The sequence below is a fragment of the Triticum aestivum genome, chromosome 1A (assembly GCF_018294505.1).
Source record: "Triticum aestivum cultivar Chinese Spring chromosome 1A, IWGSC CS RefSeq v2.1, whole genome shotgun sequence".
NCBI classification, from domain to species: domain Eukaryota; kingdom Viridiplantae; phylum Streptophyta; class Magnoliopsida; order Poales; family Poaceae; genus Triticum; species Triticum aestivum.
This window is the reverse complement of record NC_057794.1, coordinates 576,833,700-576,848,549: the sequence shown is the minus strand read 5'-3', so window position 1 is coordinate 576,848,549 and position 14,850 is coordinate 576,833,700. Positions and strand designations below refer to the sequence as shown.

The following is a 14,850-nucleotide window of genomic DNA, read 5'->3' as shown; positions in this document are numbered from 1 at the left end:
GCAAACAATTCATTGAACTGGACCGTATGCCCTGCATCGCACACGTAACTCAAATATGAACCATGTTTGGTGCATCCGTGATTGCAAACGTTTTGCACCTTTTTTGATAGGTTTTTTATACCACCATTTGCGATTATTGCATCGCACACAGTTTCGTCGAAGGGTCTCTGATGTCGCTTGAAGCTACGTCAGTATTTCCCCAAAGAGGAAGGGATGATGCAGCACAACGGCGGTAGGTATTTCCCTCAGATGTGAAACCAAGGTTATCGAACCAGTAGGAGAACCAAGCAATACAACGTAAACAGCCCCAGCACACAAATTACAAATACTCGCAATCCGGCTTGTTAAAGGGGTGTCAATCCCTTTCGGGTAACGGTGCCAGAAATTGGTAAACGGACGTGAAAGAGTTGTAAATATTGATAGATCGAATGCCAAATAAAATAAATCAGAATAAATTGCAGCAAGGTATTTTTCTATTTTTGGTTTAGTAGATCTGAAAATCAAAGGCAAATAAAAGTAGACCGCGATGGCAAATAATATGAGAAAGAGACCCGGGGGCCGTAGGTTTCACTAGTGGCTTCTCTTGAGAAAAATAGCAAATGGTGGGTAAACAAATTAGTGTTGGGCAATTGATAGAACTTCAAATACTCATGACAATATCAAGGCAATGATCATTATATAGGCATCACGTCCAAGATTAGTAGACCGACTCCTGCCTGCATCTACTACTATTACTCCACACATCGACCGTTATCCAGCATGCATCTAGTGTATTAAGTTCATGGACGAAAGGAGTAATGCAATAAGAATGATGACATGATGTAGACAAGATCTATCTATGTAGAGATAGACCCCATCGTTTTATCCTTAGTAGCAACGATACATACGTGTCGGTTCCCCTTCTATCACATGTTGGCGAAACAAAACCCAAACATCAGAGAAGAAATACGAGGCTATAATCAATCATGCATATAAGAGATCAAATAAACTCAAATAACTTTCATGGATATAAAAAGATAGATCTGATCATAAACTCAAAGTTCATCCGATACCAACAAACACACCGCAAAAAGAGTTACATCATATGGATCTCCAAGAGACCATTGTATTGAGAATCAAACGAGAGAGAGGAAGCCATCTAGCTACTAACTACGGACCCGAAGGTCTAGAAAGAACTACTCATGCATCATCTAAGAGGCACCAATGGAAGTGGTGAACCCCTCCGTGATGGTGTTTAGATTGGATCCGGTGGTTCTGGACTCTGTGGCGGCTGGAATTGATTTTTGTCGACTCCCCTAGGGTTTCTATAATACTGGGGTATTTATAGAGCAAATAGGCAGTCCGGGGGCCCCCGAGGTGGGCACAACCCACCAGGGCGCGTTTGGGCCTCCTGGCGCGCCCTGGTGGGTTGTGCTCTCCTCGGAGCACCCCCAAGCGCAGCCTTGGCCCATTAGGTGTCTTCTGGTCCCAAAAAATCTCCGTAAAGTTTCGTGGCATTTGGACTCCGTTTGGTATTGATTTGCTGCAATGTGAAAAACATGCGGAAAACGGTAACTGGCACTTGGCACTATGTCAATAGGTTAGTACCAAAAATGATATGAAATGATTATATAACATCCAAGATTGATAATATAACAGCATGGAACAATCAAAAATTATAGATACGTTGGAGACGTATCAGCATCCCCAAGCTTAACTCCTACTCATCCTCGAGTAGGGAAGTGATAAAAACAAAAAAATTGACGTGGAATGCTGCCTAACATGTCATATCATATTTCTTTTCTTTATAGCATGGACATTTGGACTTTTATATTGTTCAAAGCAATAGTCTACTTTTGACATGATAACTTAAATACTCAAGCATACCAACAAGCAGCCATGTCTTTCAAAATATCAACGCTAAAATAAGCTATCCCTAGCCCATCATGCTCAATCATTGATCCATTCATGAAACACACTCGCATGTTAACTACACCCAATGCTCAAGTACCAGCCATTCTCGCTGTGTCAAGCTTGTGACTTGCGTTGTATCAGGTTGGTAAGAGCTTGTATCTCAATAGGACTGAATGTAGCCAGGAGTTGTCTTAGGTTAGTCTAATGTGCCAAAACATTAGTTAAACCATAGTGCCTCCTAGTTGTGCTTTTATAAGAGAAGATGGAGACTCAAATTCAAAATAAAAATTGCATAAAGTAAAAGAAAGGCCCTTCGCAGAGGAAAGTAGGGATTTATAGAGGTGCCGAGCTCAAAGCAAAAAACTTAGAGGTAAAAACATTTTGGGAGGTGTATCCTTCCCACCAACGAAAATGACTTAGAGTTCCAAACACTTTCCATGCTAGATATATCATAGGCGGTTCCCAAACAGAAAATAAAGTTTTCCTTTTTCCACCATACTTTCACTTTCCATGGCTAGCCGTATCCGTGGTTACCTCCATACCAACACTTTCCAAGGAATTTATTATTTGACAACATAAAGTAAATTCATTTTTCATGCAATGACAAGTGAATAAACACTCATCATGAGAATAACACATCTAGCATGGAAAATATTAGCCACCCCTCACCGCTCCGCGAGTGAAACGAACACACAAAAGAGAAGTTTATTTTGAAAATTAGAGATGGAACATACAAAATTGCTTAGAACGGCAAAACAATACCGCATATAGGTAGATATAGTGGACTCATGTGGCAAAACTGGTTTAAAGGTTTTTGGATGCACAAGTAGTGATCATACTTAGTGCAAAATGAAGGCTAGCAAAAGATTGAGAAGTGACCAACCAAGAAACGAATAATCTCGTAAGCGAGCATTAAGCATAATTAACACCGAATAATGCACCACAAGTAGGATATAATTTCATTGCATAATTATTGATTTTCGTGCTTGCAAAGGGAATCACAGACCTTAACACCAATATTCTTACTAAAGCATAATTACTCATCAAGATGACTCACATATCACATCATCATATCTCAAAACTAATATTAAGAATCAAGTTTATTTTGTCCAATGATCTTCATGAAAGTTTTTATTATATCCTTCTTGGATATCTATCACTTAGGGACTAATTTTTATGTGTTGATTTTGATAAGCTCGAACAAATATAAGTAAAGATCATGAGCATAATTTTTCTTTCTCTCAAATTAATTTAAGTGAAGCAAGAAAGAATTTCTTGAAAATTTTACTAACTCTCAAATAAATCTAAGTGAAGCCAGAGAGCATTTCTTCAAAAATACTAAAGCACACCATGCTCAAAAACATATAAGTGACGCACTAGAGCAAGTCCATATCTCATAAAAATTTAAGTGAAGCATAGAGAGCAATTCTAACAAGTCATGACATAATTTTGGCTCTCTCAACTAGGTTTGTCCAGCAAGGAATCAAGACTTAAAACACAAAATAAAACAAGCAAAGACTCATATCATACAAGACGCTCCAAGCAAAACACATAGTATGTGACGAATAAAAATATAGCTTTGAGTAAAATACCGATGTCGTTAGAAGAAAGAGGGGATGCCCCGCATCCCCAAGATTAGTTGCTTGCTCCCTTTTGGATAATAGCTTGGGATGCCGAGGCATCCCCAAGCTTAGGCTCTTCTTACTCCTTATTCCTTCATCCATCGTGAGATAACCCAAAACTTGAAAACTTCAATGACACAAAACTCAACAAAACTTTCGTGAGATCCGTTAGTATAAGAAAACAAATCACTACTATAAGTGTTGTAAACCAATTCATATTTTGTTTATTCATTATATCTACTGTATTCCAACTTTTCTATGGCAAAAACTCATCAAATAAAACCATAGAGACATCAAAACAAGCACACAATGCAAAGAAAACAGAATCTATCAAAAATAGAATGGTTTGTAGCAATCAGACTATTTCGTATACTTTTGTAACTCCAAAAATTCTGAGCAATTAGGACGGCCTGAGAAATTTTTATATTGATCTACTGCAAAAGGAATGGGTATTTTATCACTCTTTGGTTGAAATGAAAATTATTTTTGCTAGCGCAAAAGTTTCTATTTTTTCAGCAAGATCAAACAACTATGACCCAAGAAGATCCTATAGGCTTTACTTGGCACAAACACTAATTAAAACATAAAAAAACACAATCATAACAGTAGCATAATTGTGCTAACACTCAAAAAAAGGAAGCAAAAAGCAAAAATAAATTTTATTCATTGGGTTGCCTCCCAACAAGTGCTATTGTTTCACGCCCCTAGCTAGGCATAAGATTTCAATGATGCTCACATGAAAGATAGTAATTGAAACACGAAGAGAGCATCATGTAACATGTGAAAAACACATTTAAGTCTAACATACTTCCTATGCATAAGAATTTTATAAGCAAACAAATTATCAAGACAAGAAAATTCTAGCATATGCAAGGTGGAAGAATAAAACATTGACGATCTCAACATAACGAGAGGTAATTTAGTAACATAAAAATTTCTAAAACCATGTTTCCCTCTCTCATAATAATTGTGTGTAGGATCGTAATCAAATTCAATAATATAGCTATCATATAAAATTTTCTCTTCATGATCCACATGCATAAAAGTTTTATGATCTTCCAAGATAGTGGGATTAACATCAATTAAAGTCAAGACCTCTCCAAACCCACTTATGTCAAAAATTTCATAAGATTGAACACTCTCCAAATATGTGGGATTACTTTTACCTAAAGTTGACGCTCTTCCAAACCCACTTTCAATATTATTGCAAACATTATTATCAATATCATATTCATCATGAGGCTTAAATAAATTTTCAGAATCATAAGAAAAATCACCCCAATCATGATCATTGCAATAAGTAATGGACATAGCAAAATTAGCATCCCCAAGCTTGGGGTTTTGCATATTATTAGCACAATTGACATTAATAGAATTTATAGTAAAATCATTGCAATCATGCTTTTCATTCAAGGAGCTATCATGAATCACTTCATAAATTTCTTCATCACAATTTTCAGATTCACGAATCTCAAGCAAAACTTCATAAAGATAATCTAGTGCACTCAACTCACTAGCAATTGGTTCATGATAATTGGATCTCTTAAAAAGATTAACAAGTGGATGAGGATCCATATCAATTGATTTTTAGCAAGCAAAGATGCAAGCAAATAGAAGACACATGGCAACACAAGCAAACATGAGATATGATGAGAAAACGTCGAAAGAAAAAGAGGGCGAATAAAAACGCAAATATTTGTGAAGTGGGGGAGAGGAAAACGAGAGGCAAATGGCAAATAATGTAAATAGAGAGGAGATGATATTTGTGATTAGGAACCTGGTATATATTGAAGATACTCCCTGGCAACGGCGCCAGAAATTCCTTCTGATACCGCTTGAAGCTACGTCAGTATTTCCCCAAAGAGGAAGGGATGATGCAACACATCGGCGGTAGGTATTTCCCTCAGATACGAAACCAAGGTTATTGAACTAGTAAGAGAAGCAAGCAACACAACTTAAACAGCCCCTGCACACAAATAACAAATACTCGCAACCCGACATGTTAAAGGGGTTGTCAATCCCTTTCGGGTAACGGTGCCAGGGATTGGCAAACTGACGTGAGAGAGTTGTAAATATTGATAGATCGAACGCCAAATAAAGTAAATAAGAATAAATTGCAGCAAGGTATTTTCGTATTTTTGGTTTAGTAGATCTGAAAATAAAAGACAAATAAAAGTAGATCGCGAAGGCAAATAATATGAGAAAGAGACCTGGGGCCTGTAGGTTTCACTAGTGGTTTCTCTCGAGAAAAATAGCAAACAATGGGTAAATAAATTACTGTTGAGCAATTGATAGAACTTCAAATACTCATGACGATATCCGGGCAATGATCATTATATAGGCATCACGTCCAAGATTAGTAGACCGACTCCTGCCTGCATCTACTACTATTACTCCACACATCGACCGCTATCCAACATGCATCTAGTGTATTAAGTTTATGGAGACACGGAGTAATGCAATAAGAACGATGACATGATGTAGACAAGATCTATCTATGTGGAGATAGACCCCATTGTTTTATCCTTAGTAGCAACGATACATACGTGTCGGTTCCCCTTCTGTCACTGGGATCAAGCACCGTAAGATCAAACCCACTACAAAGCACCTTTTCCCATTGCAAGATAAATAGATCAAGTTGGCCAAACAAAACCCGATTATCGAAGAGGAAATACGAGGCTATAAGCAATCATGCATATATGAGGTCAAAGAAACTCAAATACCTTTCATGGGTATAAAAAGATAGATCTGATCATAAACTCAAAGTTCATCCGATCCCAACAAACACACCGCAAAAAGAGTTACATCATATGGATCTCCAAGAGACCATTGTCTTGAGAATCAAACGAGAGAGAGGAAGCCATCTAGCTACCAACTACGGACCCAAAGGTCTACAAAGAACTACTTACGCATCATCGAAGAGGCACCAATGGAAGTGGTGAACCCCTCTGTGATGGTGTCTAGATTGGATCTGGTGGTTCTGGACTCTGCGGCGGCTGGAATTGATTTTTGTCGACTACCCTAGGGTTTCTGGAATATTGGGGTATTTATGGAGCAAAGAGGTAGTCCGAGGGGCACCTGAGGTGGGTACAACCCACCAGGGCGCGCCTGGGCCTCCTAGCGCGCCCTGGTGGGTTGTGCTCTCCTCGGAGCACCCTCCAGGCGCAGCCTTGGCCCATTAGGTGTCTTTTGGTCCCAAGAAATCTCTGTGAAGTTTCATGGCATTTGGACTCCGTTTGGTATTGATTTCCTGCGATGTAAAAACATGCAGAAAACAGCAACCAGCACTTGGCACTATGTCAATAGGTTAGTACCAAAAAATGATATAAAATAACTATAAAATGATTATAAAACATCCAAGATTGATAATATAACAGCATGGAACAATCAAAAATTATAGATACGTTGGAGTCGTATCAGTCTCTGATCGTAGTGTCACGTTAGCAGCATCCTGCGGTAGTGCTTCACCAAATTTGGGCCTAAGGGAATGCATTGTGGAGTAGCAATTAGATGATGGGTTGCGAGAGTGACAGAAGCTTAAACCCCAGTATATGTGCTATTCCGTAAGGGACCGATTGGATCCAAAAGTTTAATGCTATGGTTAGAATTTATTCTTAATACTTTTCTCGTAGTTGCGGATGCTTGCGGGAGGGTTAATCATAAGTAGGAGGTTTGTTCAAGTAATAACAACACCTAAAAAATGGTCCACCCACATATCAAATTATCAAAGTAGTGAACACAAATCGAACCAACATGATGAAAGTGACTAGATGAAATTCCCGTGTACCCTCAAGAACGCTTTGCTTATTATAAGAGACCGTTTTGGCCTGTCCTTTGCCTCAAAAGGATTGGGATACCTTGCTGCACTTTTGCTACTATTATCGTTACTTGCTCGTTACAAATTATCTTGCTATCAAACTACTCTGCTACTTACAATTTCAGCACTTGCAGACATTACCTTGCTGAAAACCACTTGTCATTTCCTTCTGCTCCTCGTTGGGTTCGACACTCTTACTTATCTAAAAGAGCTACAATTGATCCTCTATACTTGTGGGTCATCACCTGCTAAGCTGAAGATTCTCAAGCCGGAGACGTTTATCCGAAGAAGGTTGCCACCCTCGACTTTGAAGACAAGTTTGGGGCTACTGATGGTGTCCTGGACAAGGGGGTCCCTGCATAGCCGGTCTAGTCCCTATGCTGGACTGATAGCCCGCTAATGATGGACTTCGGAGGCCTCTAACCTATGGCATAAGCATATTGGGCTTCACCAAGTACTTTTCGTGTACTCCAAGGATATCTACTAGTTTGACATGTAATCACTGGATGGCAACCGACCATGTGTAACCCTAGATACCCTCTGGTGCCTATTTAAACCAAAGGGTTGAGCCCGTAAAGGGACATCGATTATCATCTCCATTAGCCTTAGGGTTTATTCCACAATGTACGATCTCGAGGTAGATCAACTTTGTACTTTGATACATCCACAATATAAGCAAGAGCATGACGTAGGGTTTTACCTCCTCAAGAGGGCCCTGACCTGGGTAAACACCATGTCCTCTATCTCCTGTTACCCATCGATCTGATCTCACAACTCAAGCCCCCCTACCCAAGGTCTCCCGATTTTGACACCGACATGAGGTAAATAAAAAGGCAAATAAAAAGTGGAGCAAGTGGATGATAATTTGAGTGAAGGTACTTGATAGGTTTGGATGATGTCTCCCCGACAACATCACTAGAAATTCTTTCTGCTACTTGTGAGCTGCGTTGGGATTTTTCCCGGAGAGGAAGGGCGGAGCACTACAGTAGAGATAAGTATTTCCCTCGGTGAGAACCAATAGGAGAATCACGCCAAGCCTCGTGAACAACACCTACATACACAAAAGAAAATACTTGCACCCAACGCGAGCAAGATGATTGTCAATCCCCTTGACCTCGTTATTTGCAAGGATTAAATCTTGTATAGGAATATAAATAAATTTCAAAATAAATAAAAGGAAATAAAATGCAGTGGGTGAATAAATTACTGTTGGGCAATTGATATAAAAACGCATAATTATGATGTTATTCATGGCAATGATCATGTATATAGGCATCACGTCCGTGACAAGTAGACCGACTCCTGTCTACTACTATTACTCCACCAATCGACCGCTATCCAGCATGCATCTATGGTATTAAGTTCATGAAAAACAGAGTAATGTCTTAAGCAAGATGAAATGATGTAGACCCAGGGGCCATAGTTCTCACGAGAGGTTTCTCTCTCTCGAACACATAGCATACGGTGGGTAAATAAATTACGTATTGTTGGGCAATGATAGAAAAATGTATAGTTATGATGTTATTCATGGCAATGATCATGTATATAGGCATCACGTCCGTGACCTACTCCTGTCTACATCTACTACTATTACTCCACCAATCAACCGCTATCCAGCATGCATCTATGGTACTAAGTCCATGACAAACAGAGTAACGACTTAAGCAAGATGACATGATGTAGACAAAGTAAACCCAATGAATATGAATAAACCACATCATTTTACCCTTAACGGGAACAACACTAATACGTGTCTTGTCCCCTTCTGTCACTGGATGTAGAGCATCACAATATTGAACCCATTACAAAGTGCCTCTCCCACTGAAGATAAATCAATCTAGTTGGCCAAACCAAACGGATATATCGAAAGCTATAACAATCATGCATAATAAAGTTCAGAAAAGACTCAATTACTTTCAGCGAAATCATAAACTCACAAATCATTGGATCCCAACAAACACACCGCAAAAGAAGATTACATTGGATAGAACTCCAAGAAGATCGGTGAGAACATTGTATTGAAGATCAAAGAGAGAGAAGAAGCCATCTAGCTACTAGCTACTCACACATCATCGGAAGGCAGTAACGTTGATGTAGAAGCCCTCCGTGATTGATCCCCCCCTTTGACAGAGTACTGGAAAGGCCTCCAGATGAGATCACAGAAGAACGAAGACTTGCTACTACAAAAAAAGTGTTTTGGGTGGTTCTCTGTTGGTTTGGAAATATTTGTGAATTTATAGAAGTTGAATTAGGTCAAACGAAGTTGCATGGGGCCCACGAGCTTAGGGGCGCGCCTGGTGAGCTTGTGGCTCTCTCATGGCTCTTCTGGCCTCCTCCCGAAGCTTCTAGGGTTCCTTCTGGTCCAGAAAAAAGCACAATAAAGTTTTATCGTGTTTGGACTTAGTTTGATATTGATTTTCTGGAAAACCAAAAACATGCAAAAAAACAGGAACTGGCACTAGGCACTTGGTTAATAGGCTAGTCCCAAAAATTGATATAGAATAGCATAAAAATGCATGTAAAGCATTCAAGATTGATAATATAATAACATGAAACAATAAAAAATAGATATGTTGGAGACATATCAGGACCCCTGTCGGTCCGCGGAGCAGTCCGGAGTCTGTTTTTCCCGCAAATCGAAGCAACTTGTGGGGAGCAATGCGGGAGTTCGGACATCCACTTGACCATCAAAAAGCAATCACATGATCCTCCTCTCTTTTCTCCCTCCCTCTCTCTTCTCCCAATCGCGCACCACACACACACACACACACATACCAACCACATGCATGCCCCCCTCCTCTGGCCTCCTTTCGAAGCTTCTAGGGCCCCTTCGGGTCCAGAAAAGATCACAGTAAAGTTTCATCGTGTTTGGACTTAGTTTGATATTGAATTTCTGAAAAACCAAAAACATGCAAAAAAACAAAAAATGGCACTGGGCACTGGGTTAATAGGCTAGTCCCAATTGATATAGAATAGCATAAAAATGCATATAAAGCATTCAAGATTGATAATATAATAGCATGAAACAATCAAAAAATTTAGATACATTGGAGACGTATCAGGACCCTTATCGATCCGTGGAGCAGTCCGCAGTCTGTTTTTCCCACAAATCGAAGCAACTCGTGGGGAGCAATGCGGGAGTTCGGACATCCACTTGACCATCAAAAAGTAATCACATGATCCTCCTCTCTTCTCTCTCTCTCTCTCTCTCTCTTCCCCCAATCGCGCACCACACACACATACCAACCACATGCATGCCTCCCCTCCTCTGGCCTCTCCTCTCTCACATCTCAACCGGACGAATAAGGATGTTTTTTGATTAAAGATTTTTTTCTTTGAGTAATTGTGGTTATAGACCGGATGACTCCCTCCTGCATCATGTCCGTGGTCCACGTCCGGACGAACATGAAAAAGACATTTAAACGGGCTATAGGTAGTAGGGCTTTGCACGTCCGGATCGAAATAGCTCTTCAGTGTTCCCCTGGAAATGGCCCAAGTAGTAGTACCCTCAAACGCAAGTGTGAACGGGCGACTGAAACCGGCGTCCCCTTTCATGGTACGTGGACCGACCGTTCTTTCTGGAACACACATAAAACTCATCTAGGTTAACTTTTGGGGGTTCCTGAATTTAATTTTGCCGATGCGCTTTCAGTAGGAGGAGACATCCTCGTTGACGACGAGGCGCTTACGATAACTTCTTAAATCTTAAGATGATATGCCAGCTTAGTCTTTCAAAGGTGGTCATAGGGGTAGGACGTGCGTGTGTACATTCATATGGGTGAGTGTATGTGCGAAGTACGAGCGTTTGCGTCTGTATTGTGTTAAAAGAAACCCTAGTCGCCTATGAAACACCTACTACGCCGGGTACGTGCAGACATTTGTTAGGCATCGTTGCAAAAACGATTGGTTGTTGAGTATTTTTTTTAGAATTAGTTGGTTGTTAAGTTGAGACACAAACTTAAAAAAAATGAGACCAACTCAAGGGGTAATTCTCGTTGGCATTTTTTTATATAGAAGAAACTTCACAAACACCACGTGTTCGAGTCGAGACTCGAACTTGAATGGGCTGATAGCAATCTCAACTGCCCAACCAACGGGTCGACGCCCATCAGTATTGAAAAGAAAAGAAAACCTCACCAGTACCACTCCCTCAGGCCCAAGTGGGTGTGAAAGTGGGGGGACGAATTCAGCCGCCCGGTTCACGATACGTGGACCGACCGTTCTTTCTGGAATTGTGGAGCACAGAAAAGAAGGCAGCCCAGGACGCGCCGCCCCGCTCCCCGACCCAACGGCAGCACCCGGATCGGACGGCCGGGAACCTCGCGTGGGACGAAAGCTAATCGCCCCCCGCCCCCGCTGCGATCCGCCGCCCACCGCCGATCCTGCGGCCACCATTCCTGCGTCCATCCAAAGCTAACCAAACCCCCCACACGCGCCCCGCACACAAAAAATAAAATTCCATTCCCCCCCAAAAAAACCCTATATAAAACCCCCCATCCTCCGCCTCCCCCAACTCCGATTCGAAATACTCCTCCTCCACCTAGGGTTTTGCTGCCTCCCTCCCCCACCGCCGCCGTCGCCGCCCGCGTCCACCATGGTGAGTCCGGCGCTCACGGTTTCCGATTGATTCCGCTGCGTCTGGCGTTGGATCCGGGCCTGATCTGTTTCGATTTGGCTTTGTCGCAGGCGCTGCCGAACCAGAACACCGTCGATTACCCCAGCTTCAAGCTCGTCATCGTCGGCGATGGCGGGACTGGTGAGCCTCCTTCTCCCCTTACTCTCGTTCGTTGTGGTTGTGGTAGATTAGGCCGTGATCTGTCCGATGCGCCTGCTTGTTGCCGTCGTTGCGGCGAGATCTGGCTCAGTTACCAGTTTGCCTGGCCTCCGGATGGAATCTGACGCCCTATTAGGTGTTGGGGATTGCGGGGGCGACCCTAATCCGTGCCACGAAAGGGTTTCGTGGTTGGTCCTGCCGTAGGGAATCAGTTTTCGATGCTTTCCGTTTTGGAAAGCAGGGAAAACAGAGTTAGTAATTGCGAAAGGGATTTAGATCATGGAGGTCTCGATGCTTTTGCATCATATATTTTACCAATAGACTATGTCTGTCAGATTGAACCTCTTCTTATACGCAGTTGCTCCAATAGTTTATAGCAACTGAATATAGAGTGAAAAATTACCAGCAGATTCTATGTATTAAAAGGATTATTTGAACAGGGGAGTGTGTGTTCTTTGAATTATTATTAGATCGGACATTACTGAAAGGCAAAGATGGAGTAACATTACTGTTTATGAAATGTTCCATTTTTCATGCACCAGTGTAAAAGGTCTGCCTATTAGAATTGTGATTAGGTGCAATGGAAGACCTAATTTGAAGTAATAGTTGTGCTTACAAATGAAAATTCCCTTGATATCTAGATAGTTTTGTCTCAGTTCTGAATCACTTTAGTGCCATCTGCTAGATTGGTATCTCATGCATCATGTATGCTAATCAAAACATGAACCTACCATAGCATTGCTCAATTGCAATTGTCAGTATTTTTTTTTACTGCTCAGCCCTTTCTTCATTAGCATCCTGCTTTGCCTGGTTATCCTTCTCCAACCATTGACAGCAGAGGTTCTGATGCTGTTATCTGTTTGCAGGCAAAACCACATTTGTGAAGAGGCATCTCACTGGAGAGTTTGAGAAGAAATACGAACGTATGTGTATTCTCTTCTGCACCTATGCCGCTTGGCATGCATCATGTCTAAGAAATTCATCATTTTTTCCCTTTTGCAGCCACCATTGGTGTTGAAGTTCACCCGTTGGATTTCACCACTAACTGTGGAAAGATCCGTTTCTACTGCTGGGACACTGCTGGGCAAGAGAAGTTTGGTGGCCTTAGGGATGGATACTAGTAAGTGTTTTGTGGTGGATTTTAGCTATTTTTTTCTGCACATGACTGTTGTGTAGCTGTCTAAATAGTAGATGTATTTGTTAGGGTGTATTTATTTCCTTCGATTTATCAGTATAATGCTTACCTTATTGTTTCTATTTGTTTGACTGATATTTCTTTCTTAATTATTTGTGCAGTATCCATGGTCAGTGTGCGATTATCATGTTTGATGTCACTTCAAGGCTGACCTACAAGAATGTTCCTACGTGGCACAGGGACTTGTGCAGGTTTGCTTCTGAAGCAATCATCTCTACTTCACCGAATGTGATATTGTGCTATCATTAGAGTTCTGATGTCTGTATATTAACCTGTTGCAGGGTTTGTGAGAACATCCCCATTGTGCTGTGTGGCAACAAGGTTGATGTGAAGAACAGGCAGGTTAAGGCCAAGCAGGTGACATTCCACAGGAAGAAGAACCTCCAGTACTATGAAATCTCTGCCAAGAGCAACTACAACTTTGAGAAGCCCTTCCTTTACCTTGCTAGGAAGCTGGCTGGGTAATTTTCTTTCATCCCCATTGCTTTCCTTTGCCTGTAATATTGCATCATTGTTCTTGTACTAAGGCTTTTTTGCTGATGTCAGTGATCCCAACATCCACTTCGTCGAAGCAGTGGCCCTTAAGCCTCCGGAAGTGACCTTCGACTTGGCCATGCAGCAACAGTAAGTGACTTGTTCACTGGGATTGTTCATGTTCAGTTTGTATGTTCAAATGAATGAAGTAGTGGATTGCTCATTTGCTTTTTTGCGACTTCTGTAGGCACGAGGCTGAGCTTGCGGCTGCAGCGGCACAGCCACTGCCTGATGACGATGACGATCTGATCGAGTAGAGAGAGGATCATGAGTCTGTCTTATCAATCAATACTTTGAGAGCCAGAGACTATGCGAGTCGGTTTTAGGTTGAAGGCTTGATATGGAGTAGTCAAGCCGGATGTTTTTCCTGTCTGCCTTGCCTTGTCTGGTGGGCTGCAAACTGTTTGTGTGACATTGATCTACATCATGTTGCTTGCCATGGATTTGTTGTTCGCCACCTTGATGGTTCATCAGTATTATTATGCCTGTTGGCTCAATGTGTGGATCATATATTTATCTTGAGCATCTGTGTGCTTGCTATGCGCTTGGTTTTGTTATTATAGGTTCGCTGCCGGACTATGTCAATGGCCAGGTAGGCACTCGCTACACTTTTTTTTTAGAGCTGGTGATTTTGTTTATCTCAGATAAACACAATTTGCGGTAGCACAGCCCTCTGTTGAAGAGCTCGGTCTAATCAGCATTTCCGATGATGTTGAACTTGTTAATATTTAAATCATTAAGACAATTCAATTTATTGACTGGGTAAATTGAAGCCCAAAAGAAGGAAGTACCTTACCAAGGCCCCTGCCATTTGGCTAGTAGTTCTGCTGAAGCTTGAGTTGCTCTTACGGCTGACATCTAAAATTTTGCTTCATGCAGCCAATTCAACACCCATGTGCTTCAACCTTCACCCACTCGTCTTGCTATCCGGCCGTTGCCCTCTTTTGCTTATACTGATGCTAGGGGCCAAGGACACCTCCAAGCAAAACAGAGGGAGTTCCCATATTCTAGGATT

The 14,850-nt window shown here is 41.4% G+C and overlaps 1 protein-coding gene across 1 annotated transcript; it reads left to right on the top strand.

Annotated features, from left to right (window-relative positions):
• The first annotated feature begins 11,765 nt into the window (after positions 1-11,765).
• LOC542944 (GTP-binding nuclear protein Ran-2) lies at positions 11,766-14,357 on the top strand. Its single transcript, XM_044492009.1, has 8 exons — positions 11,766-11,929; positions 12,019-12,088; positions 12,973-13,029; positions 13,109-13,226; positions 13,403-13,492; positions 13,583-13,762; positions 13,848-13,925; positions 14,023-14,357. Exons 1-8 carry the CDS (start codon positions 11,927-11,929, stop codon positions 14,090-14,092), a joined length of 666 nt encoding a protein of 221 aa, XP_044347944.1. The 5' UTR covers positions 11,766-11,926; the 3' UTR covers positions 14,093-14,357.
• The last annotated feature ends 493 nt before the right edge of the window (positions 14,358-14,850 follow it).

Excerpts from the sequence above, each read along its gene's own strand:
- LOC542944 (XM_044492009.1), top strand. Across the intron at positions 12,089-12,972 it reads CGTCGGCGATGGCGGGACTG|GCAAAACCACATTTGTGAAG; the intron begins GTGAGCCTCCTT and ends ATCTGTTTGCAG. Across the intron at positions 13,030-13,108 it reads GTTTGAGAAGAAATACGAAC|CCACCATTGGTGTTGAAGTT; the intron begins GTATGTGTATTC and ends TCCCTTTTGCAG.